The sequence below is a fragment of the Lonchura striata genome, chromosome Z (assembly GCF_046129695.1).
Source record: "Lonchura striata isolate bLonStr1 chromosome Z, bLonStr1.mat, whole genome shotgun sequence".
Taxonomy (NCBI): Eukaryota; Metazoa; Chordata; class Aves; order Passeriformes; family Estrildidae; genus Lonchura; species Lonchura striata.
In genome coordinates, this window is record NC_134642.1 from 53,228,825 (window position 1) to 53,255,393 (window position 26,569).

Here is a 26,569-nt window from a genome sequence, read left to right on the forward strand (position 1 = left end):
AGCACCCTCTTTGCTCCTTGCTGGGCAGGATGGCTCTCCCTGACCTCTTCACCTCTTCAAATTTGTTTCAAGATTTTTTTTTCCATGTTGTTCTGAGCTCTCTGTTCCAAGACAGTCAAAGTGTATATAATCTAGCGCAATTGTTTTCACTTTGCATATATTGTGTTACTGGTCTGTAACTTAGGCCAGTGCTAAGTTATTGTTTTTTGGTTTTCTGGGGTTTCTTAAGCTCTGTAGGGAAACCTTGGCCAAAGTAGGTATTTACAACTCATTTTGCATGGTCTTACAGAAACTGATTCAATTTCAGATCTCTTTCTCCTTCTCTCACTAGAAAAGTTTCTGCATAGCAGGAGGAATAAAGATACATTCTCTCTGACAGACTAAGGGGTTATAATTGTAGTTGTGAGCTTGGTTTTGAATTCATTTGAGCTGGAAAGCTGACTAGCTGTCTACACCAAAGCCTTGGTTAGGAAAAGAATCTTAAAAGGGTAATTCTTGAGAGAGATACTTCAGTAGTTTCTTTGAAGGTATTTTTGTAGTTTCCTCCTCTCTGCCCAGATTAAGGAGATGCTGTTAGTTTTGTGCATTCAGGTGATGGAAGACTTCCTTTTCTAGGTCAGTGGCAGGATTGGCTGAATTTCTTTACTGCAGTTATCTACACTCTTAAAGCATAAGCATAATCCAGCATAACTCTTTTGAGATAAAGATTACACTAAGTCAACTTGAATGAACATATGCCTCTACTTACATCCCAAGCCCTACGACATACGTGAAGTTCACCGGGGTAAAATGAGTTAAATCACATTTTCTCTGACATATGTTCTGTTGCACCACCAGAATAGACTTTTAACTCTTCAAAAGCAAGATAACCAGTTCCTTTCCTTAACCAATCATCTTTCCTTTTCAGCCACACATGTTACCTGTGTCAGTTTTGTACAGCTGATGCTATTAATCTTGCCAGTTATTAATTGGGTTAACTCACCTTTTCTGCTTGCTTTTCCTTCCACGTGTTGCAGATTAAAGGTCCAATATTTAATTATTGGAGTCACTGCTTTGTTCTTTCATTGTAACACACAAAACCAAAATACCAAAGTAATACATGAATGAAGGCTACCTTTTCAGTATTTTGAAATATTTCCTGAATTTTCAGGTCTTTACTTTTAAGTTTGTCTATTGTGAATAATCCATAGTTACTTTAGATTTTAAGCATTCCAGATAGACAGAAATGATACATAAAGTTCAACATAAATTGCATCAATTATATTCACTTTTATTTGTTTCTCTAACTATAAATTGCTTATATAAATAAATATATAATATGGCTTGAAAAATCCAAAGTCCTAGAATTTATTAGTAGACTTCCATCTGCTACTATTGACAGTTGAATTAATAGGTCTTAATGGACAACACCATAAAGAGTTGAACTGGAGTGGAGATTCTGGTTTGATTTTGCGCTATTGTGGTAATTTCAAATTAATTAATGTTGAGTAGCAGTCTGTTACTGAAAGGAGCCTACCAATTCAATGTAACATTATAAACAGGAAAAAAGTCCTCCTAAAGTAATTTAATATAAATTATGATAACTCTTCTGCAGTCCTTGTACAGTTATTTGGTATGATTTTTTTTAAATCAAGGTCAAGTCATATTATTTATATTATAGCTATGAAGTGCTACAATAACCACAGGGAAAAACTGAATCATCAATTTATTCTAGATCCTGTAGTTCATTCACCATTCCTCTCACTGTGGTACATCTGCTTTATATGTGCAAGCAAATAAGAAGAAAAGCACATTGTTTAGTTGTGGATACTGAGCTTGGATGCCAGGGAGAAGTATTCTAAGAAAGCAAATTTATTACGTAGTTTAATGACATTCCACACTGGTGATAAGTAGCAGGTGCTGATATATTGTTTTTCATGCTATTTGACTGATATAAATGCATTAACTTTTATTAGTTCATCAGCTCCAAAGAATATGAAGGAGGCAGCAGGATTGTCCTGAATGAGGCATTGTAAATATGATCTTCTTCTGTTCCAGTATTAAATATCCTGCTATGTATTGCAACACTGGGGCAATGAGAAATCTGCTGGAGGTGTTGACAATTTCTGCAAGGCAGATTGGTGTGTTGGCTTTGCAGAAATGTAAAAAAAAAAAAAAAAAAAAGCTCTTGGTTTTATGGTGGGGTTTTTTTGTTTGTTTGTTTGGTGTTTTTTTGTTTTTTCATGTGAGGAAAGTAAAAGCAAGTATCTTTGTCATGGAAAGAGAGGGTGTTTGACTGAGATGTACAGACTAAATGTAAAACTAATTGCAGACTCCTTTTGGAGCATGGTGGGTGTTTCACAGGCACAATGTTGCCTCTGAAAGTGCCTGGGCCTTTCTTTGTGGAAAAAACCCCTCCACTTAGGAGCACGTTCCTGCTCAGGATGAGCCTGTGTTCCCTCCCAGCTTCCCTAGCTGGCTAACCAGCTGCTGCACCAGCCGTCAGCTGCAGTGCAGGTCATTGCTTGGCAATTTCAGTGTACCAACATCCTGGTTAATGATTTGGCTATTCTTGTGCTGACTTTCATTATCTAGTCAGCAAGTGCTTGGGAACACTATTGAACCTAATATGCATAAACTGTTACTTAGACTGGAGTTATTATAAAAGTAATACATATGTCAGTGTTTGGGAATACTGGAGGAGCACTCTTAATAATAAATAGGAGCAGACCCTGATGGTGGTGTCAATGCAAGGCTGGAAAAGGAGTAGTGAACTCTAAAGATTTAACCTGTATTTTAGTTTCTGATTGCTGTCTGGATTTGCACGTTACAAGGAAAGCCATGTCCATATTCGTGTGGCATTTTTGAATTTATATATAGACATTATTTACAGATTGCCATATATTTCTTCTTCAGTTTACAGGACACTGTTAAGCCATCGAAGAGAAAATGAATCTGTTCATATATTGATAAAAAAACTTTTTGTTTAGTCTTGCTGGTATTTTTTTCCCAAAATAAGATGAAGTGCTGAAAAAAACCCTATTTTTTTATTTAATAGTATCAATGTTATGGTGGAGATAACGTACCTGAACAATGCTTTTTCTCCTTTAAGTGTTCATGCGTTGCCAATTAAGCCGATTACAAAAAGGACATGCAACAGATGAGTGGTTTCAACTCAGTTCCTATGTACCATTAAAGGGTATTGAGCCAGGATCTTTGCGTGTTCGAGCGCGATATTCCATGGAGAAGATCATGCCAGAAGAAGAGTACAATGAGTTTAAAGAGGTATGAATTGATGTTTACCATCCATGGTTTAGCTGTCAAAACTAATACTTTTCATTGGTTGAGAGGGATCTCAGTAATACTGGTTGATGTAATCAAATAATATTTTTAAGTGACAGCTGTATATATATAAATAGATATGTAATATAATATTTTTCCAAAGCTGTTATATGTTTTTCTTTCAGCTTATACTCCAGAAAGAACTTCATGTAGTCTATGCCTTATCAAATGTTTGTGGACAGGATAGAACACTGTTGGCTGGCATTTTACTGAAGATTTTTCTTCATGAAAAGCTCGAGTCCTTGTTGTTACGAACGCTAAATGACAGGGAGATAAGCATGGAAGGTACTGCACTAAATCCCACAAAAGTTTACTGGAATTCTGGACAGCTAGGAAGGAAAGGGTTCCGGTGCTGTCTTGTTTTTTTCTCCTCCTTTATTTGCAGCTTATGTCAAAGAGTAACCATATTCTTTCTCTATTTTTGAGGTCTCCTTTTTTCAGTTTTTCTCTTTCCAATTTCTTTTTTCAGATGAAGCTACTACCTTGTTCCGTGCCACCACTTTAGCAAGCACACTTATGGAGCAGTATATGAAAGCCACAGCAACAAGTTTTGTACATCATGCGCTGAAAGATTCCATATTAAAGATCATGGAGAGCAAGCAGTCCTGTGAGGTGATACCTTAAACTGTGTTTTTAAACATTTTTGGTTTGTTGACACAGTAATCCATTAGTTATTAACTATTATGTTTACATTAAATATTAGTTGTAGAGGCACTTAATAATTTTTTAGAACTAGACATTTTTACATCAGAAATACAGGAATTTAATTCATTAAAAGATATATTTTTTTTCCTGGATTTTGGCTTCAAACATTATTCATAGTAGCATTCACTAAGTTTTATAATCAAAATTTCTTTTAATTATTTAGCAGGCATTCTGCAGCATTTACTGAATGTCCTAATATAGGTAACTCTTGTTGAACTCAAGATACTGTAGAAGTCAGAATTTGAACTTACATTTTAATTATAAAATTCCGTATTAAATGGTTGTTACTGATCCTGAAACTTTCTTAAATGATCCTCCTAACTCCTGTGTTTCACTTTAACTTCATTGTGGAAAAGATGGGAGTCATCAGAAATTTGGATTGAGAGAGACAAAAAGTCACTCAGATGAAAAAATGGTGAATATCCAAGCTGATAAAAGCCAGATATCTATATTAGAACTTAAAACTGTTGCTTTGCATTCCCTGACAAGTTACTGAAACATGACTGAGTTCTGCAAGAGACTTGTATAGCAGCAGAGTATTTCATTTGCTTTGAAACAGTACTCAGTATGTAATATTCAGAAACAATATACATATGTAGTTCTAGATACAAGAATAAACATATTCTTTTTCTGTTTTATTTAGTTAAATCCCTCGAAGTTAGAAAAAAATGAAGACGTAAACACTAATTTGGCACATCTACTTAGTATACTTTCAGAACTGGTGGAGAAGATATTCATGGCTGCAGAGATACTGCCCCCGTAAGTTTGCACTTTTCTGTTCAAATTTATATTTGAAAATTTGTGTTTCCATGAATAACATTATACATTAAAATTATGTTCTTACTGATTTATCTTAGTATTACTGTATAGACACAGAAAAAATAGATGGGGGAAAATAACACTTCTGGCAATTAATAGTGTTTTACAAAAGCTTCTGGCTGACACATTTGGTTTTCTTTTAAAAAAGAAGCTACTAGACTCAAGAGACCAGGGACAAAATAATAATAAAATAATTAATCTCTTACAAAAAGGTAGAAGACAGTGGTAGTTAGCAGACAATGACATGTATTTGTCAATCTTTCTTCTCTGAGAAAGATGGAACTATTAACAGCATATTAAAAATACAGGTAGGTGGTAATAGTGATACCATTCTATGCCTGTTTTGGTCTGCTAGGGAAGTGCAGAGGCTATTTTTTTCCCCGCTTCTTTTAATTCATAAAGTAACTTGTTTTCTTACCTCAGATTTGAAAAATCTAATAAAAAGTGGATAGTACAGAGTTTCCTTTCATAGTGTCATTGTCTTTTAAAGTATATGAAACCCTCAATTTTGAGTCATGGCAGTAGCATGGAATTTTCTTTTGTGTTAGTGCTGGCAAGGTCAGCATTGAAAATTGCTGTCCTTTTAAGTTTATGATGCAGTGACCAACATTTTGTGAAATACACCACAAAGGTTCTTTTAATGGGAGAGAACTATTGCTGTGGTGCTTAATTTCTAATCTTTTTTTCACGTGTGTCATGTATGGAAAGAAGAGCTTTTGTTTAGTTAAGAGAGAAATGAAAAGAAAAATCAACCATCAAAGTGGTCTTTTTTTTCAAAAAGGGAATACTACTTAAACAGTTATAAAACATTGAATGCATATCCAAATGATCAAAGAATTGCACACTTTTTAAAACAACTTTTAAAATAGAATTCTTATAAATTTGTTAACTTTAACAATTTAATTATATATTATCTAGTTAATTTATAATTTAAATATTTGTCTCAGCTATTAATATAAAGTTGATAATAGTTCTGCATCAAGTAGGAGGTTGGTCTGACCAGCTTTTTTGATTCTGTAAATTTAATGGAATGAGTAATTGGCTACTGTTTCTGCAGGACATTGAGGTATATTTATGGGTGCCTACAGAAGTCTGTTCAAAACAAATGGCCAGCTAATACTACCATGAGAACCAGGGTTGTTAGGTAAGTTACTTGTCAACCTTATTCTGGAAATATTTCTTTCAACTATTGTTGGAAACATACTTCAGTGTCCTTATCTATGTTTCTTCAGTGACAAAACTGTATGAACTTGCACAGGTTACTGCAGTGTTTAAGATATTTATGATGATGAAGCAAAATGTCCCAGTTAAAGACTGAGCTTTCTGGATTCTTAGTCTTGTTCTTAGAGCCTTGGCAGAATAAAATGATGTAGTATAGAGGTCAGTATACTTTGTTTTAGCTTTGAATTTACAGAACTACAGGCCAATCATGTTGAAATATTCTACAGCTCCTCTGAAAATGCTGCTGGAGGTTACAGAACTTGGTTCTCCTGAACTCACACCAGCTATCAAAACTCCAATCTGCATTACTAAACTAGCACAATACAAAACTAACTCTAACTCTGTTCATTGCCAGGGCAGGTCAAACAAAATCCTTTGACAAAGCTGTGGTCTTGACACTTCTTCTAAACGTGGCAGGGATTTTAAGGGTATCAGAGCCTCAGCTTTCCTTTTTGTGGTGCCATGCAGTTGTATTGTTAGCAGAGGTTAATCTCCCATGGAGGGATCTTTCAGAGTATTTGTGTCTTTGGCTTGTATTTATCATTTTGGCACCAGAAGCCTTATGTGTTTCATACTGTGAAGCGGCATTGCCTTCAAATGGAGACTGCTCCTACTTGAGAGCTCCTTTTACTCTGAGGGGCTAAGCTGCTGGAAGGCTGTAAAGGTCAGTAGTGAATCCTGTATGAATCCTGTGAATCCTGTTCATCCTCAGCTCCAAAAAGGACCATGTGGCTTTCCTTAGTGAATACACAGTTCACCTTCAGAATTTTCCCAATGGTCTCCACTGGGATGCTAAAAATATTTTATCACTTGCTTTTGTGGCGTTCCATTTTCACAAGTGGATACTAGAGATTTCTCTTTGGAGTGCAGTTTCACAGCCTTCAGTGATGTTTATTACCTTCCATTGCAATATTTTTGGTTTTAGAATAATTCAATATTCAGAGCCAGATGGACAGTTTTTGGTATCTGGGTATGTTCTATATAGTATCAGTCATAATGTGCTACCATTTCTCTCTGGTTTAAAACTCCCATATAGATATTTGCTCATTCCTAATTTAGGCAGTTTGACAAAGGTAAGGAATATCAGCTCTTCCTTATCAGCAGGGTCTCTGCAAGATGTGTACCTTGTTGGCCTTCAAATTTGGGCACTTTTAAAAGAGTGACTGATGTATGTGCCAAGACTTCAAAATTAATTACTGACTTGTAGCTTTGAATTCTCACCACATATTTTAGCTTAACCTCTGGCCAAGAACTGTTTTCTTACCAGCCCATAACTTGTGAAACACAAGTTTCACCAGTGAGAATTTAGAGATAAGATACATCTATAACAGAACATATTAGATGTCTTAGACTTAACAGAAGTTGCATCAACCTCACTACTATTTTTCACTTTAAAGAAATACGGACATTTCCCTAACTGTGTCCTTTACAACAGGCAACATTACCTTCCTCCTTTCATTACGAGTTAGGCTTTGGTATTGCTGTGGTGAAATCCAGCCTGCTGGTGGTGTCCAAAGACAAAATTACAGATGTTTTAGATTGATTTAATTAGTTGGTATGTCAGTTCATTATACAGCAGTTAGCTGGAGCTGAGGTTAATGTGAGTGATGACTTTATTAACAGGAAAATAGATTTTTCTCATGCCGCTGAAGCCTATTCTGGGTTCCTGTTGAATGAATTCCTAGTTATGCAGTTAGAACAGAGCACTCTCTTTCCCCAGCTTTTAAAATGGCAGCAATTCTTTCATGGTCCCTCATTTTTCTACTGAAGTGTACTATCATCAGGATAATGGATCAGCTGAAGCTGACCTAAGGGTGTGTTCTGCTAAGACAGATCTTTGCTCCGGCTTATAGTGGCTTGGGGAAGCGGCTGGCTGTGAGATGGGTATCTTGCAGTAGCAGACAGTGGAGAATTTTTGGGAGGTCAGAGACCAAGGGTGGCTCCTTTTTGAGGCAAGCATGGTCTGGGATTGGCTTCGTTATTACTTGGCAATTTATTTCTTCCTATGTGTTTTCAACAGTCCATTCACCTTTATTGGGAAATCAATGTGCCTCTTCTTTCAGATTTCATTGCAGTTGATAGAATCATAGCATGATGATCTTGATTTATATTTTTACACAGCACAGGCTAGTTTCTTGGTGTTTGTCCCAACAAGATCCCACACTAACTTTATTCCTGAAAGACTACACAATTTAACTTTCACTTTCTAATGGTTTTGAACAAAATACAATTTTATTTCATTTCAGTGGCTTTGTTTTTCTTCGACTGATTTGTCCTGCTATCCTGAACCCAAGGATGTTTAATATCATCTCAGGTGACTATCTGCTTCAGATCAAATCTATACTTTATGCAGCAGGAGACATGAAATCACTGTAGTATCTAATGTAGCAAAATAGGAAGTTTTTTTTGAGTGCTATATTTCAAGTCAACTTATCTATGTCATTCGGCTAACTTCTTCTTAGGTCATATGCTTTTCACCCTCAAAGGCTTGATTGTGGATATCCCCAATATAATTTTAAAGTCCAAAAAACATCCATTGTGATATTTAGTAATAAAATTTTTAGTCAAGTCTAGCATTGTTTAATATATTTCAGCACTGTGAGAAATGTAATTACAGGAATTTCAGATGTCACTTTCAATACAGTGCAATGCCAGAGTTAATAGCTGAATTCAGTGGTATCTCTGAAATGTACAAGATATATAAAGTTGGTATGTGTCTACAGAGCTTGGAATGCATTTGTGCACCTAGAAATTTTTTTTTGAACAATTTGTTTGAATGTCCTGCTTAGATGGCTTCCAGCCATTAGAATGGTGTTGTGACTCATTAAATGCAGTTGATCTTAGATATACTATCTTAAAGATGAGAGAGGGATGGTCTTCAGAAAGGCTGAAAAATAGGAAATACTGGAAAAAATAAAAAAAATCTGGTTCAAAAGAGCTTTTTTCTTTATTCAAAGACAGTTTTTAAGACAATGTGGCTTGTTTTTCTATCATCAGTCTTTAAACTACTAAATGAGAAGAACTGTGTCAAACGAAGTTCCTTTCTCTCACACAGTAATCATTTCTGTACATGCTTTGGAGAAAGCATTTGAGAAACATGGCCTGGAACAAGTGATTATTTCTTTGGCATTTTATTATCTTTGGGCAGTTTGCAAGTTAGGTACCTCCTAACTTGGGTTGCACTGTGACTCAGTGACCTCAGCTGTGAAGAACTACTTAAAAATTTGAGTAATACCTTTTGAGCTTAACCATTACAATCCTGCTGAGTTACCTCCCTCTAGTAGGGTACCATTCTTGACTACTGCTAAGGGCAACTTACAGACCATATAACCCTCAAACCCTGTCAGTGGAATGTTTACAACCAGGCCATTTACCTTAACTGGAGAGAAAAGTAATTTTCCTTTTCCAACATCACTTGTTGGAAAAGGAAGTTCTAACTGACTTCAGTGGTTAATGTGATGTGTTTATAGTCACAGTCATTACAGACTGAAGTTTCATGGAAATGCAGGCTATGACTGCATGTAACATTCACTTTGTTTTCCTGCTGCCAGTAACTTAAATAACTTGTCAGTGCCCACTTATGTGAGTATAAGCAGATAAGGAAAATGTACATTTCTTTTTTTTAATTTCAAAGGTTTTAACAAGTAATCTTCTTATCAAGAAAACTCCTCAAGTTTTGAGCAAATTGTTATCATTTCACTAACTCTTAGTAACATTTATTTTGCCTTATTGTTCTGTGTGCTACTTTTACAGAAAATAAGATGATCAGATTAAGAAAAGCAATATATTTAACTTTACCAAGTGACTTCTTTCACATGCAGTTGTTTTATATTTAAAAAATTAATAAAGTATTAATGGGAAAAAACTTTATTTTAATGTGACTGCTGTTAATTTAAATGTAATGGCCACTGACTCTCTACTTTGCATTCCTGCCAGATTCTCCTTCCCCCACTGCTGCAAGAACACTGACACTGGTCGCTAAATCTGTGCAGAATTTAGCAAATCTGGTTGAATTTGGAGCTAAGGTGAATATAATTTTACATAGAGAACAACCTACAGAGAATTGTGCTTCCAGTACACCTTTCATATGGTCCTGTTCAATGCATGCAAAAAATTTGTTGCTATTTTCTCATGCAGAACCTATGACTTTCTTTTACCCTGCATTTATCACTTGTTAGATTGATGTTTTCTGTGGTAGAGCATTCAAAGCTCTCCTGTTTATATTATCATAATGCTAGACATAATGAAAGCGGTAAGTCAAGTGTACTTATTGCACTAATAAGCCCAAGCTTTCAATAAAAGTTTCTATTAAAACACTACGAGAATGCCAGCAGTGACTGGTCTCAATTTCCAGGCTAAAAATACATCTGTTGACTTAAGCATAATTAACATGACTTCAGGCTGGTGTAAGAAGATTGTTTCTCTGAAGCACAGAACTTGGAATGTAAGAGTTAATGACAAAACAGGAAAGAAGGAATTTGTTCCTGATGATACCTCTGAACAGAGAGTATCTGTTCTCTGCAAGCAGATATTTAGAAACACTCACCTTGATGCATTTGTATGCATGTGTAAGAAAAATTCTGAATCACAGGCTGTCTGTCTCCTGAATACAGGAAAACCAGATTCCTTAGTCTTTTGACTGGCTGCAGACCAGACATTAGAAATACACTTGTAAAAAAGATAATATTACTCCCATTTACATATTCATTTTGCAGTGTCATTTGCCTGACTGCACTGTGTTCACCTCAGATATGACAATTATCTTGGCACTGATTTGTTAATGAATACTTTTAAAAATTACTAGGAGCCATATATGGAAGGGGTAAATCCATTCATCAAGAGCAACAAACATCGCATGATCATGTTCTTGGATGAGCTTGGGGTAAGTGGTTAAAAAAGTATTTGCTGAAGTTACATAGCAAAATTGTAAATTAAAATGTTTTACACTTCTTATTAAGTAGCTCAGCAGGGCATCAGCTGCCACATAATTTTGAATGCTTTTATCTGAGTACTTTTTTTTAATACTTATTTAAAAATTGCTGGTCTCTCATATGGAATTAAAACCATCAAGTATCTTCTTAAGACTTTATTAAATTAGTACCTCTGTAAATGTGAGAAGCTGAAATAGGTTCTATAGCTATAAGATTACAAATATAAGGCAAAAATACAAACCTTTCACAAATATGTTTTTAAATCAGAAGTTTTTATGTATAACTTGTCACATGGTTTTGACCAGAGATTTAAAGTAATTTTTCTTTCAGCGATACTAGGTTGAATTTCAGTTAGCACTGGCAAAAGCTTCACTGTGTGCATTCTACATACTGTAGTTTGAAAGTGAAATGCTGTCACTGTGGCCTTATAAAGCTTGACTATTTTGTGTATGTGTGACTGCTGTACCAGGAGTTAGGTCATCATGTTTTATATATATCCATTTAAAATGCTATAATTCATTTTAAAAAGTGAGACAAAAAAAACATGCTAGGCATCCTGGATTAATCCTTTAGAAGTGTCCTAAAAACCATCTCAGAATACTTGGAAAGTGTGGCATTGGAGTAGGTTCCAGATGTCATCCTTTTCTGATTAAATTGCAACTTCTGCGTATTATGTTACATCAGTTTTCTTTAAATTATAGATTTTACATGAGGTCTCTGGTAACTGTTGGTTTGAAAACACCTGTTGGATTATTCTGCTGTTTTAATTGCAGCATTACTGGTTTATCATCAGTTTAATGAGTTACTTGATAGGTAACAGCAGATTTTGCTGAATTTGTTGATTTTCTTTCATTTAGATAAGAAAAACTCCTAATGGATGGATTTCCCCTTCATTTAGAGGGTTTGAGTCTTGAAATGCTATAGGTTTCTGGTCAGCTGAAAGGTACTAGATCTTGTAGTAAGAATCCTTCTAGCACTACAAATTGCAGTATACTCACAAAACACTTGCCTGTGAAGAGGAGAAAATTAGATCATTAATAATAGAAAGGTGGACTGGAAGTTTAGTAAGATTGAAGTTGGTCTTGGCACCCTAAATCTGCTGTCTTCTTCTTTATTGGAGAATGTTCCTGAGCTTCCAGAGACGGCAGAGCACTCTCGAACTGACCTCTCCCGTGACCTGGCAGCTTTGCATGAGATCTGTGTGGCACACTCGGATGAGCTCCGGACACTCAGCAACGAGCGAGGAGTGATGCAGGTGAGTTAACAGAAATCACAGGTAGAGGGTGCTGTGTCCTGAATTACTCCTCAATACTGGGATTCTTTTGTGGTATTTCTGTAGCAGTATGACTGACACTGTATTTCACTAGGGGGTTATTAGCTGTGAAGGAAATACTTAATCCATAGTTTTGTTCCCCCATGCAACAAAACCAACTAGATTTGGGTGCTTTTTAAGTTTCTAGAGGAAGCCTTAAACCCAGTAAATTACTGTCTCCTGACAGACTCTCTGAGCCTTAGTTTTCAGGTCTGGATTTTTATTCAGTTGAGAACAAAATTCACTTTCTTTAGCTTTTTATTAGTATCTCGTTTCTGCTTACTGGTTTGCCAGTACACTTGTATGCTTGGAAAACTCTGCTAGCAAATTTTAACAGTGTGTTAGGTGAACACTTCCTCTGCCTTCCTGTTATCACAAAGAACCAAGAAGATCCATGGGAGGATAGGCAAAGTCCATACCATCGTTTTAAGATTACCCTTATTGGCTAGGAAATCAGAAATTTTCTCTTTTTAGTAATATATTTAAACTTCAAGTTGCAGGTCTGATAGGCTGATGCTGAAAATGCTGCTCAAGAAAGCCTTTTCTGTCTCCAGTAGCTAATATGTATTTTTACTGATTCACTCTCTTTTACAGCACGTTCTTAAGAAGCTTTTGGCCATTACTGAACTGCTACAACAAAAACAAAATCAGTATTCGGTATCTAACAACATCAGGTAGCAGCTCTCTACCTGAATTCTGCATGAATCCAGCATGCCCAACATGGCAACTCTCACCAGTATCACTTCTTTCTTGCTCTTGCCAAAAATAGCACACCCTGTCACATTCCCAGTGATGTGTGAACTATGCAAAAAGAAAACAAAGATCCTGTTGGTGAATGATTGCACCAGCAGCTTTTGTTAAGCTATCTGTGCAGGACATTTGCACTTTTTTTTTTCCACTTGGAAACAATGAAATTTCACAACCTCTGAGCCTTGGTGTACAGTTCACCTTCGGAAGAGAAAATGCTGTGACTGTGTCTAGGACTTGGAAATTTTCAGCATCTCTGATTGCCAAAGTTTTTGCTGTCTGATTGCAAAAGAATTATCAACTGTCATGAGATGAAAAGTGTTGTTCTGACAGCCACCTCTAACTAACTGGATAACATTTCTTACTGTAATTTCTGACTAGTTACAATAATTATGACTTTTGACTGTTTCAACCACTTTTATATTTACAGTTTCCAGAATTTGATGTTATAGTAGGAACAACCTTTACTGTACACGTTTTATACCATGCTGGAATAATGTTGAAAGAGAATATGGAGAATGGGTCTTGTCAGCTTTATTTTTTTGATGTGCCACTGATTCAGTCTGAATAGTTCTTCCATCAAGAACTGTATATCCAGATAAATCACAATGCTTTTGTAAAATGTTTACAACAGTAAATAATTTAAAATCAGTAAATTTATTGATCATTATATCAGACATGCATGCATTCATTAAACCATTTTATAAAATAGGTATTGTTTGGTCTTTTTTGTACTGGAAGTATAGCATAAATATTTTTATAAATGAAAAGTTTTTAAAATAAATCAAGCTGCATATTTATAACTCTGTGGAAACTGGCTGAGTGGCTGCTCTGGAAATTTTTTAGTGTCTGAACTGGTGGCATACTTTGCAGTGTTTACAATGTGTCTTCTTGAGCATGAGTCCCCAGACAGCATTACCTTGTCCCTATACCTTAATTTGTACATCTCTGTGTGAGAAAACAGATGTTAAAGTTCCTTACACAGGTTGAGATTTAATAAAAAGAAATTCTTCCCTATGAGTGGGGTGGGGCACTGGCAGAGAACCAGAGATGCCCCAATCCCAGGAAGTTTTGAAGGTGACATTGGATGAGGCCTGGACCAACCCTGTCTAGTAGACAGTGTTCATGCCCACTGCACTGCCATAAACTGTTAAAAAAAATGAGAAGTAAAATGTGCTGTTGATTTGAAGGGTATTTAATCATCACTGTGTGTTATGTTCTAGGCAGTGATATAATAGGGAATAAAAGGATACACTGACAGGATTAATGAGATAACCACTTAAATAATTTTATCATACAAACACTGTTGTAAACCTTTACAACACCTAGAGAGTTTTTCCTGTCTATCAGAACTGCCAAATCAGTGTCACATAAAATCAGAGACTTTGCTTTTGCACCTTTGCTGTAATATTAAGTGGCTCTTGCTGTGTTGCCCTGGTCTCCAGCTGGAACAGCTTTTTGAAGGTGAAAGCTCACATGTATGGCACTGGGCAGACACGTCATGCTCCTTCATAGTGACAATATATGTGTTTGCAACACCTTGTTACAAGAGAAGTCTTTTCTTAGATTGTCCCATAACCATGTCAAGTCTATATTAAACTGCATCTCAGAGATTAAGTAATTAACCTTTCAGTGTCTCCTACTTAGATCCTTAAGAGCATGTAAAAGGAATTATTTTGTGGATTTGGTTGTTTTGGTACAGGCAATACATGGTAAAAATACAAACTGGAAGACAGAGCTGCCTACCTAATTTAGCTGTTGCACACAAAATTCAGCAAAGATACTGAAACTAGGCAATACCCAAAGGTGCATGTAGGTGTGTGTGTACTTGTAAAGCTCTAACTGCATGTATGAAAAGGGAATAAATCAGCTGGTGCTCATAGCACTACACTGCAGCCACATCAAACTGTTTCTGAACCAAAAACAAGGGCCAGATTTCTTGAAACAAATCTTGCTAGTGTTGGACTTCTAATGGATGAGGGTTTAATGAAACCACAACTTATTATTTTAGGAAAGTAGAAAGCTTTACTGCCAAGGTAAGAACTAAAAGCACAAAGACCTTAAGACACAGAATAAGGAACCTGTGACAGACAGTCACACCTGACATCAGAGAGTTGTTCCTGCAGTGGTAGGAGTTCATCTTCCTTCAATGTAATGTTGAATCCACAAGATCATCATCAGTCCACTCTTCCTAACAGAAGGAAAAAACACAGCGACATTGTGTGGTGATGTGCTCCTTATGGTCTGGCTTTAAGAACTTACAGAGAAATTCCATGAATAGAAGACTAAAAAAATATTTTAAATTGGGGCAAGTCAGGCCTTTAACTATAAAGCTAGTTATCCATACCTATGCTTACAGTCATGGACACAGAGTCATGTTAGTAGCCCCTTTCAGCACCTGAGATAAAGAAGTATGAGCTTTATGTTGGATAACTATGTAGAGATTTCCAAAATAGCTCATACTACACCTTCTACTAATGTCTTATGCTTTTCATGGCTTTGTAGACTACAGCTAACTACAGGATTAATAAAACCATTAATAGGGTATGAGCAGTTTGCACACTCTGTAAGCTTTCAAAACTTAAGCACACTTTCTCCTGAATGTCCTGGCTAAGATCTGCTCTATCATGTGGATATTACTCAGAAGTGAAATTACACAAGTAGAAACCCAATTCAGATATATTAGCAATGAAAAATCATGAGTTTCATGACCTTTGGAACTGCACAAAAGTCAGTCATGAAGTGCTGAAGGCTATGTGAATATCCTATCAGGTTACTACTTTGGAAAATAATTACAGATATTAATTAAAAAGAAGCTCCAAAATCAAAGCTGCCTCAGACCATTGCAGAATAACTAGTACAAATTAAACTGGGACAGGGAACAAGTGAAACCTCCAAAGCTCACGTGGACGTGTTAGTTCTAAGACATTCTGTCATAAAGTGAAAAGTTTTCCAAGTGCCTGTTTTATGGAGTTGCCAGTTTTAGTATACTTTTGAAGACGCATTTGGAATGAAAACTTTATTAAAAGTTTTTTCAGCAATAAAATTATAAAAAGTTCAAGGTCCCATTTTGTTAACTATACTTCCAATACCTATTTTATAATCTTGTTGAAATAATGTTTTATAATCTAATATAGCATCAACCTGCTATGATAATCTCTAACAACAAGACACAAATCTTGTCTTTTATCTTCAGATTTTGATAGGTGACCCTCTTTAGATGTTAGCATATTCTTCTAAATGCCACACTTAGTGTGTCTTAGACTATTTAGTATCAAAATTAGTCCAGTTAAAAGGTTCTACACCTCTGCCAGCATGGACTCTGGATCTCCAATTTCCTTTCTATTGTCCAGACAAAAGCTCTGGAAGGTGTTCATCTCAGATGTGAAGGACAGCCTTAAACTGATGAGGGTGACTCAACAAATACAAACAGTATTATCTCCACCTTATTTATACTTGGTCTTAAAACGCAAAGTATTAGCAACCCATCTGTAATTCACGCAGCCTTGTTATCAAATTGTCTGACATAAATTTAGTTCAACACTCTACACCACTTTGAGCAAGAAACCAAATAAAGTAAATAAAAACTTTCAAAGCACAAGAAACAACAGGAGCATGGTCTGCGTGTTCATTCCCCTTTCCACAAATACAGGAGTGTTCAAGAACACCCTTGACCGCATTTCCAAGTGCAGTCAGGTATAAAATCTGGCTCATTTAAAGTGAAAAAAAAAAAAGTTGAAAAAGGTTCAGTCAGTTTTACTTGTGAGCAACAAGTAAACTTATATTACAGATGCATAAATTTATCTTGGTAGCTGTGTCACTTTTGTCTTGGCATTAAGAGTGAAAAAAAACAGGAAAAATTTGTACAATGGGTTTACTAACCTCATCCATTTTACATTTCTTTGTGACATATTCATCATCTTCATAGCCTTTCCTCTTCTTCCTAATCCAGAAGAAAAATGAAATGCTTAGGTATTTTTATAACTTAAGACTCTCTTTATTTGACCCCAAGATTACATTATGGACATACCTATTCCATAAAAAAACTATCAAAGCCTCAGCATGCAGCTTGCTGGAAGTTCCCTATGCCATCCACATAGTTCTTAAGAAAACATTAAGCCTTTACAACATTCTTGTTTTAATCACCTGATTTTCAAGTTCTCATCACATACAACATCAAGTGGTCACACCTTAGAATCCACCTATTCCAGTTTTACAAACTAATCAACTTGCCTTGCAGATCAGCACAAAAGAACCTGTTTATATATTAGTGAGAGCACTACTTTGAGTCTTTGATCTCAGCTTCCTGTACATATAGCAAGCAGGCAAACACTGTGTGAACATTTAAGGCTTTTCATTTTCCATCACTCACACAGGTAAAAAAATATTAATGTTCCTATGCCAATAAAAAGGCCAAAGTTTACCACATGCAAGATATACCTACAGGTTTGTATTAAATGACAGGTCCAAGCTGTGACACTTCTCTAACTTCTGTTTTAGAGCAGCAACCTCTTCAGGCCTTGGCAGTTCATATTTTTTTATGAGATTTTTCATGCCTAAAATAGGAACAACACAGCTGTAAGCACACAGATAATTTCTGCTCTGTCCTTGTGTTGGGTCTGCATGGCAAGATGTTGGTAGTGGGGGTACTGGGGGGCCTATAGGGGTGGCTTCTGTGAGATGCTGCTGGGGGCTTCCCCCATGCACAACAGAGGCAATGCCAGATGGCTTCAAGATGTATCCTCCACTGGCCAAGGCTGTTACAGTGAGCTCATGGGCACTCTGTACCCCGTTCCCCAGGACCCTGTGACTCTGATCAAGATAACCCTGGACCCCTCCTTCCTGCCCCAACGGGGTTGGTGGAGAGCCAGAGAAGCCCACCCTGTCCAAAGTCTATATAGACCCCTGACATTTCCTGTTCGTTCTCTTTTGCCCCGCTCTCCCCTGGGACATCACAGAATAAAGAGAGCTGCACCAACATATCTCAGGGTAAGAGCCTCTTTTGGGAATCTTTGCCATCTCCTGGTATTCCTCCCCTCAAAGCCTTGGATCTCTGGGCTAGCCTGATAAATCAGGGGGCTGTGTGAGGGGGGGAACGTCACAAGGCCAAATGTATTAAGTGACAGTCGATGTACATCTGTGATAACAAATTTAAAGGACAAAATCCCAATGCCGGTGCAACACTAATGGCTGCTGGAAAGAAGGATGAGAATATATGAGGACATCTACACCCTGAATCTACCAGGGTCAGGGAGAAACATTAAGAAGGAAGTGCTCCAGGCACTTGAACAGATTCCCCTGCAGCTCCTGGTGCACACCATGGGGAAGCAGCTGTGCCCCTACATGGAAGACAACAGGAGTATGAAGTATGCAGATGCACCTGCAGCCTGTACAGGAGGTGACTTTGGAGCAGATAGGTGTGCCCAAAGGAGGCTGTGACCCCTTGGGAATACCATGCTATGTACCATATCATGTACAGAAGAGAAACCTACGCTAACAAGATTTGTGACCCCATCAGAGACCGGCACTGAAGCAGCCTATTCCTGAAGGGCTGCATCCCATGTAATGGACCCACATTAGAGCAGTTAATGAAGAACTGTAGCATGAGGACTCATGTTGTAAAAATTTGTAGATTGTCTCTGTGGGAGGGACTGTACACTGCAGCAAGGGAAGAATGTGAGGAGGAAGGAGCAACAGAAACATACGGTAAGCTGACTACAGACCCCCTGCACTGGAGGGAGAGAATTCAAGAGTGAAACTGAATCCAGGAAGAAGGGAGGGATGGGGCAAAGGACTTTTTAAGATTTGGTTTTCACTTCTCATTACCCTACTCTGATTTGCTTGGTGATCATTTAATTGCCCCCAGTTTTGTCTGTTTTGCCCATGACAGTGACTGGTGAGTGACGTCTCCCTGCTCTCACCTTAGCCCATGAACTTGTGATTTTCTTTTCTCTCCCTTGCCCAGCTAGGGAGGTGTTGTGGTTTGACACAGAATTTTTTTTTTTCAGAAGGAAGAGCGTTAAACTAATCAGTAGTTAGACATTGGCACTTAGGCTGGTTAATTAAAGGCTACATACATTTCTGAGAACATAGAAGTTCTCTTTCACGAGAACTAGTTCTTTTTAGTTTTATTTATTAGAGAGTATAGATTCTCCCCTGCCCAGCCCGTGGCTGGGTGGGGGAGGGGAAGTTAAAGTAGGCTGAAGAGTAAGTAGACTAGGACTAGCTCCGGCTCCCTGCAGATGCAAGGGTGGAGAAAATTTGGGATGTTTGTGTTTTCTCTTTAGAGTCTCTCTGGAGAGAGAGAGAAAAAGATAGTGACAGTGCTGGTAGTACTCTCATAGAGGAGGAAAGGGGGGTAAGGTCTTTAGTGTGGGAGTTGGAGGTTTAGGTAGAGTCTGGTGTCTAGAGAATTTGAGACTTTTAAGTCTCTTGAAAAATGAAAGCTTTATGAAATATAACTCCTCCTCAGTTTGAAAGAGGAAAAAAAAAGACAGCCTAAAACCTGAAATGTTGAGAAAAGAAAGTTAGGAGAAAAAATTATAACGTAGCTTTCAGCTGAACTATTTCTTGTTAAACATAGACTGAAACAGTTTCTCCTCTAAAAGAAAAACTGTATTTTAAGAAGATACACAGTGAGCCATGAGATCTGCCTTAACAGATAAGACAAGAGTAGAGTGAACAGAAAAAAGTTAAAAGAGACTTGTGGTAATACTCCCATCTTCAAAAAATAAGAAAAAGAAGAAGATCTCTGTTCTTAGACCCTCGGTCCCAGGGGGAAGTGGGGGGGACTGCGGTCCCAAAAATGAAAAACTGAACTGTTGTTTTCTTTTTTTCCTCTTAGGAAAGCATCCTTGAAAAAAAATCCTAAAAGCACCCTGTCCATGCACTATAGTGAGAACATTGTGCATGGAAAGGAGAGTGTCACCATAACAAATTTTCTCCGGGCAGTGCCATATTTAACACAGAAACACAAGGAGTAACAGCTGTGTATCTTAGAGAGTCTGTGACACAAGAAAGACTTCTCTCTCCCTCGATAAACTGAATACTGATTATCTGAAAAGGAAAGACCTGATTAGAAGTCCAAGTTGTGTCTCACTGTAGTTTGTTAGAATTGTGGGGGGAGGAAGAAGAATGTTTTAGAAAGTTTTCATTTTAAATTTAATGTGTGGTTTTTTTTCTTCTTTTTTTTTCCTTTTACAGTAGTAGTAATTTAATGAAGTTTTTCCTTTGTTATTAAGCTTGAGCCTACTCTACTATGTTCCTAATCGTATCTCACAGCAATCATTTGGGGGGTTGCATTTTCATAAAAGCACTAACATACCAGTGTCAAACCATGACAAGAGATCAGTGACAGGGTGACTTTGGTGGTCACTTGGCAACTTTGGTGGTCACTTGGCATCAAGCTGGGGTCAACCACCACACTTGATACTCACATAAGCTTATCCAGTCTCCCGTGTGGCTGATTATTGCTTATGTCATAATCAGGCTTCAACCAACAGTTCATCCTTCCTTTCCTTATTATAACTACACTGAAACAAGTCTCCAGGATCACTGACTTTGGATTTCCTTAAGGCAGGGTTTACATTACTCTGCTAACAAGCTTCAAAATACACAGGTATTTTTTGCAATCAACCTTGTACTTGCTGTCCTAAAAAAAATCCAGTTCCAGTCTTTCTAATAGTGCAAATTAAATTTATGAGTCTTTTTCTCTATCACCAGTACTCTGTAGAAGTAATTTACAAATTGTTTGAAAAATTTCCTTCCAACCGTCTTATGTTTATGGAAGAGTTGCCTCTGGGCTAAAGCTAGCATCCACAACAACTGAAGTGAAGAGTAAGTGATCCCAGCATTCCCTTCTACCTCAGCAATGGAAGTCTGAAGACTTGATTTGTTAGGAGACCAGAAAGTAAAGGACATCTTAAATATTATAAATTAAAGGTAAATTGAATTGGTAGACCATGGATACTTGTATGGTGCATTCACTGCTCATGTCAGCCAGCCTAGTTTTACTGCCATCACTCCCATTTTAAGTGCATGCATTAACTTAATGCATTCAGTACCTGATTACTTACTGGGAATTTCATATCACAACCTTTTCATTTAAATACAAGCAGGTAATAATCAGTGTACTATACTCCCTTTTAGCTTAGCTAAACCATGGTAGTATTCTTAATATTTGAAAAATATATACACAGATATTTCTCACACTAGTGAAGCTAAGCATCTTCTGAAACATAGACGCAAAACAAATGTGCAGTGTAAAACTGGCATATCACATTAGTCATTTAGCTTACAAAACGTACCTTCTGGTGGTAGTAATTACATGCAGACTTTGCCTGAAGCTGTAATGTTTAAGATATGGTGACATAATAAGCAATTTAGTTCTGTCCTACTGATACTGTTATATAATAGTTTTCTCACTTTTGAATCAGCTGCTAGCACCTTGACTCTAGCTAGCACTTACATTCTGAAAGCATCACGCAGCTCCTCTGCCTGGTCATTTATTTATTTTTGTTCATGTTCATTTGTTTAATTTATTTGTTCGTTTTGTTTCAGTCTTTTTTCCTCCTCCATCTACATGCTGGGTAGTTCATTCTGTCTGCAGTTTACTTATGCCTGTCTTAAGGTGAAGAGAGCTATCTGAAGCAAAACTATCTAAAGCTTTTGTAATATGGAAAAAGATGGTTCTTCCTTGTTTTGATATATTCTTTAATATACTTTTCCAGTGTTTACTTACATTTCATGTCATCCAGTAATCGGGATAAGGTTGATCTGTCTTTTTTCAGCTTAAGACTTTCTGATAAATAGCTAAAAAGAGACATTGAAAAATAAATTTTTAAAGTGTCATAATAATTTATGGTAATCATCTGTGATTAGTAAGAGTGTATTATTTATAATGAACATCTCCTAGAGCTTTATAATTAGATAAGTAAGAACACTTTGTTTACTTAAGTGCTATAAAGTAATAAAAAAGCTAATCTGTCACTGTAAGAAGGTGACAAAAATATTCCTCCAGTCATGTAGAAATGCCACTGCCAAATTAGGTATTTCTAATCCTCATGGAGCTAAGTCAAATTACATTTATGACTTTATGACACATCATACTATTGTACAGTATGCCTACAAGACAAGCAAGCACTACAGTGGTTTTCAGACTAACCAACAGCAGAGCTTGCAAGACAGGCCTGCTTCTTTTGGCAGCTGAAAGCTATTACTAAACACTGTCTTGCCTGAGCCTACGGGTTCCTTCCTCTTCCCAACCAGATGAAACTTCTCTTTACTAAGAACACAAATGCACATTGCCTGGATAAAACAGACACGAACAATCCTCCTCACTCACACCCACAACAACCAAAGAGTTCCATCCCTTCCCCCATGAGAGCAATGGGTTTTCCAATTTTCACGTGTTCTGTACCACCTTTGCAGCTCCACCTGATCACAGATACACAGACCGTCAGCTGCATCATCAGCTTCTCTCATGTCTGCAGCAAAAACTCACAAACAGTAAATGGCAAGGTACATACAATTGTATGGTGCAGACAGGTAGCAAAGACTTGAATTCTTCCTGAACATGACAACAAAGTTCAGACACCTTGAATTCCACATTAGCTATAAATTATTTTCATTCTTTTTGCAAGCATGGTTTTCTGAATTTTGGCACAAGCAGTACAGAATACAGATCTAAAAATGAGATCAAATTTCAAGTAGAAGTAAGCACCTGAATGTTTTTATACAATTCTTAGAAGACAGTGAATCCTGTAAAGAATACTCCCAACGCTCCTTATCTTAGAACTACAGAGATTTGACATACATTTAGAACAGATGGAAGATCAGAAGAACTTTTTGGGTTTAGAGCAGGTGTTAGACTCCAGATGCAAAATGCTCACAGGCATGTTATTAAAACATGCCAGGTACAGTTTCTTGCAGCAACCACCTCAGCTGTTCATCTGAACAAAAGCATACATTTTGTCCAAAAGAGAATTAAACCAACTACACATTTCAACAAAGATATCAAAGTGTTTGACAGTACCTCTGCAAACACCAGTGGCAAGGACATGCAAGATGTACTTATGGGTTTCACAGAAGGGAAAGAAAAGAGTGATTTAAAGCAACACCTTAGCCCTTGTGCATACCCATGGCAACTGAACAGTTGCAGCAATCAAACACAGCATGTTACAGCATGCCCATTAGCTGTCAGTTCAGTGTAATTTCAGTTGACTCTCAATTTCTACCATATTTCCACTTTCTTCCCTGTCTAACCCTCAAACTGAGTCTGAAAACCCTAAGCTGTTCTAATTAAGGGAAAGCTGTCAGGGTTTTAACTTCTTTTAAAGGAATATAAAAACCAGACAGCAACTAACTGCTTTCATCACCTATTTGTGAAAATGAACAGTAACACTTCCATTCTAAACCATAAAGAACAGATGAGTGCTAGCAATCAACAAATACAAAATTCTAGTAATTAAGAATGTCTAAGCAAAACAGTTTTATACAAGAAGCAAACAGATTGTTTAAACCACACATATAAGAAAATAATACTACCTTTCCATATTAATTCCTGCTCTTGAGCCACTAGATAATATGGCAGTGAGAGCAATCTGTGAGGGAGTAAAGAGCAGATACGCATCTGTCAGAGCCACTCGATTAAGGAAGTCATCAGCTGTTTTCCTTAAAACTTCAGGATTTTCCAGCACTGGATAGCGAGTCTAAAAAGTAATGATTTAGAAAAAAAGGCAGCTGTTTGTCATTCTTCTTCATGAGTTCAGAATACACAATTCAACAGTATTTTATATAGCTAAAAAGTAGCAAGTTTTTAGCTAAAAAGTAGAAGTTTTTATTCCAAAAATATCCCAAATAACTTAAAGACCACAAGTAAGACAACTGTCTTTCAGGTATTTGTCTATCACTATGAAAATTAGATTTTTTAAATCACAGGCACAAAAGGAAATTAAGTTTTTTAAGTCAATGCATGACAGACTTGTATCACTTTACTATACAAAGCATATAGCATATCGGAGAGTATTACCTTAATATCAATTAGAAATCCCTCAAATGGTCTGTATGGGTTGTGGATGATCAGATGGAAGTTCAGTTGCTGAATAAGTAGCAGTTCATATTCTAGTATTTGTTCAAGAGCCTTTTCCTGTCCAGGAGGACTTTCTCGAAGGTTACCAACAAACTGTGCACTAGATACATTAAATTCATCTACTTTACAGGCCAAAAATGTGCATGTTAGCCTTGAGGAGGGAAAAAAAAACCCAAAAAAGCAAATAATTGACATATGCAGCATCCATTCTCCTACTGAAAGTTCTGATCAGAAAATGTGTATTTTTAAATATGTTCTGAATACAGCAAAAAGATAGTGAAACTGACCATATTTTGTCTTTACTCCTATTTAAGTTCTCAGATTTTCTTTCTTAGTTTTTTTTTTTTTACGTCTTTACAAATATAAAGAAGTATTGATAACTCACATTATTATCCGAGGATGATGCTCCATCACTGAGTTATTGAGGTAAAAACGTTTAAAATACATGCAAGCTGTACCCTAAATAGAAAAAAATAGGGAGGTAAAAAAAAATGGATGAAGAAAAAAAAAATAAAATAAAAAGAAACTCCCCTCCCAAAACGGGCAAGTTTGGATATATGCTACAGGCACACAGGATACACTGAGGCACTAAGACACATACAGCCAGAAATTAAGTATTTCACACACACAGGAATGAAGTACTTCAAAGTCTTTTTTGCCTGCAAGAACCTTATACTACAACTGTAATACAAAACAATTTTCCTTGTTTTTAGACATGTTTTAGAAGACAATGCCTAAAAAGCCAAGAGTCCCTTTATGAAAATAACCTGGTATTAAAATGAAATTTAAAAATCAAAGGCTGAAAAAAATCATCCTCAAAGTTGCAAGCAATTGAAACAATTTGATTTTTTACATCAGTAAATTTTGCAGCATGTTTATCAGCATGAAAGTCGATGCTTTCCAAAATTAGACTCTGCAGGAGCTAGTTCTCAAACATCAATCTGGCTTCACATGCCATGACAGTGACTGTTACCTTTCAAAGACACCCTCAAGCACAGTACTCAACACACATGCTTGGAAAAGTGAGGACTAATGTAGGACAATGTAAATCATACATCTTAATGTCTTAATGAGTGAGGCACAATTTCACTCTGTTCAGCTCTATGTCCCCACTTCTCCCTTCTGAAATACGGTCTTCTGCATTCAAGACATCTAAGTTCAAGGTAATGTTTTTCCTTTGTAGGGTAATGTTTTCCCAGTACACGATCCAGCTTATTTTGTGGTCAGAGAAGCACTAATGCTAGAGAAACATCTGAATGACAGCCCAAATTTGGGACCGTCTCCTTCAGCGACTGGGAGATTGTTTCATTGTATCATCAAACATTAGCACCAATCATCTACAACTATTTTGTTTCTACTCTTTGCTAAGGGGAAGCAAAACAATTCAGTCACCCAAGCAAGTTTAAGAGCCACAAGCAAAAGATCACGTTGAAAAGTATCAGGTTTTGAAATGGCTCTACGTGTCAGAAAACAAGACAACAAGCTGCCACAGACTGTAATGCTAGAAGGAGAGAAGAGAGATGAAGAGATTTAAAGATATCCGCGCTCTCAAGAACAAGCCAAGAAGGCAGCAAGCGAAGGAATAAGGAAGGCCGAGGCTACGGCTCCTCCTCGCCTCGCTTACCACAACGGACCGCGGCATCGAGGGCTTGAATGCGGCACAGAAGTCCAGCAGCCTCTTTTCGTAGTACTTGCATAGCGCCAGCTCCTCGTGTGGCTCCAGCAGCACTGGGTCACCCTCCGGCACCTTGGGAGAAGCAAAGCCGCGCCTGAGTTCGCCGCCCCTGCCTCCCCGCTCCGCTCCGCCCCGCGCCCGCAACCTCCGAGCCCCTGCGCACCTTTCCGCTGGCCACCGCCCTGGCTCGGGCCCGGCGGTTCCCCTCAGCGCGGCGCCGCGCCAGTTCCTCCTCGCTATGAAAGAGCCAGTGCCGGCGCTGCGTGCTGCTGTGGAACATGGCCCCACAACATGGCCGAACCCGCGCGCGGCACGCCGGGATCCGTCGTAGCGTGTGGGGCGCGGCGGGGCGGGCGTAGAACACTTCCTCGTGGAAGAGGGATGTTTCCGTTTCCTTTTACAAACTTTTAATTTTTAATGAAGGGCCGTGGCAAAACAGTATGTTGTAAACTTTTGCATGCTTGTGTTTCCTTTTCGGTTTTATTAATGTATACTTGCAAATTTACATTGCACTTGTGCAGCCTCACGTCGAGTGCTGGGGACAGTTTTGGGCACCGCAATGTAAATCAGACGTTAAGCTACTATAGAGTATCAAGGATGATGAAGGGTCTAGAGAGGAAGCTATATGAGGAGTAGCTGAGGTCACTTGGAATGTTCAGCCTGGAGAAGAGGAGACTGAAGGGAGACCTCATTGCAGCTTACAACTTCCTTGTGAGGGAAGAGGAAGGGCAGACACTGATCTCTTTGTG

At 37.5% G+C, this 26,569-nt stretch overlaps 2 protein-coding genes across 2 annotated transcripts in view; one reads left to right on the forward strand and one right to left on the reverse strand.

The window, feature by feature from the left end:
• The window catches only part of RASA1 (RAS p21 protein activator 1), a 52,600-nt gene extending 38,833 nt beyond the window's left edge, over positions 1-13,767 (forward strand). The window contains exons 16-25 of the mRNA XM_021546209.3: positions 3,092-3,264; positions 3,447-3,606; positions 3,791-3,933; positions 4,670-4,785; positions 5,903-5,989; positions 8,313-8,380; positions 10,003-10,091; positions 10,871-10,948; positions 12,118-12,252; positions 12,904-13,767. Of these exons, the coding sequence (XP_021401884.1) occupies positions 3,092-3,264; positions 3,447-3,606; positions 3,791-3,933; positions 4,670-4,785; positions 5,903-5,989; positions 8,313-8,380; positions 10,003-10,091; positions 10,871-10,948; positions 12,118-12,252; positions 12,904-12,987 (1,133 nt within the window). The 3' untranslated portion in view covers positions 12,988-13,767. The remainder of the gene's footprint in view (positions 1-3,091; positions 3,265-3,446; positions 3,607-3,790; positions 3,934-4,669; positions 4,786-5,902; positions 5,990-8,312; positions 8,381-10,002; positions 10,092-10,870; positions 10,949-12,117; positions 12,253-12,903) is intronic.
• On the reverse strand, positions 13,576-26,126 carry CCNH (cyclin H). The gene is made up of 9 exons (XM_021546210.3): positions 25,984-26,126; positions 25,770-25,892; positions 24,531-24,604; positions 24,086-24,296; positions 23,602-23,765; positions 21,797-21,867; positions 17,501-17,612; positions 16,939-16,999; positions 13,576-15,247 (listed from the first exon to the last, which is right to left on the reverse strand). Exons 1-9 carry the CDS (start codon positions 26,098-26,100, stop codon positions 15,203-15,205), a joined length of 978 nt encoding a protein of 325 aa, XP_021401885.1. The 5' UTR covers positions 26,101-26,126; the 3' UTR covers positions 13,576-15,202.
• Positions 26,127-26,569: the final 443 nt, after the last annotated feature.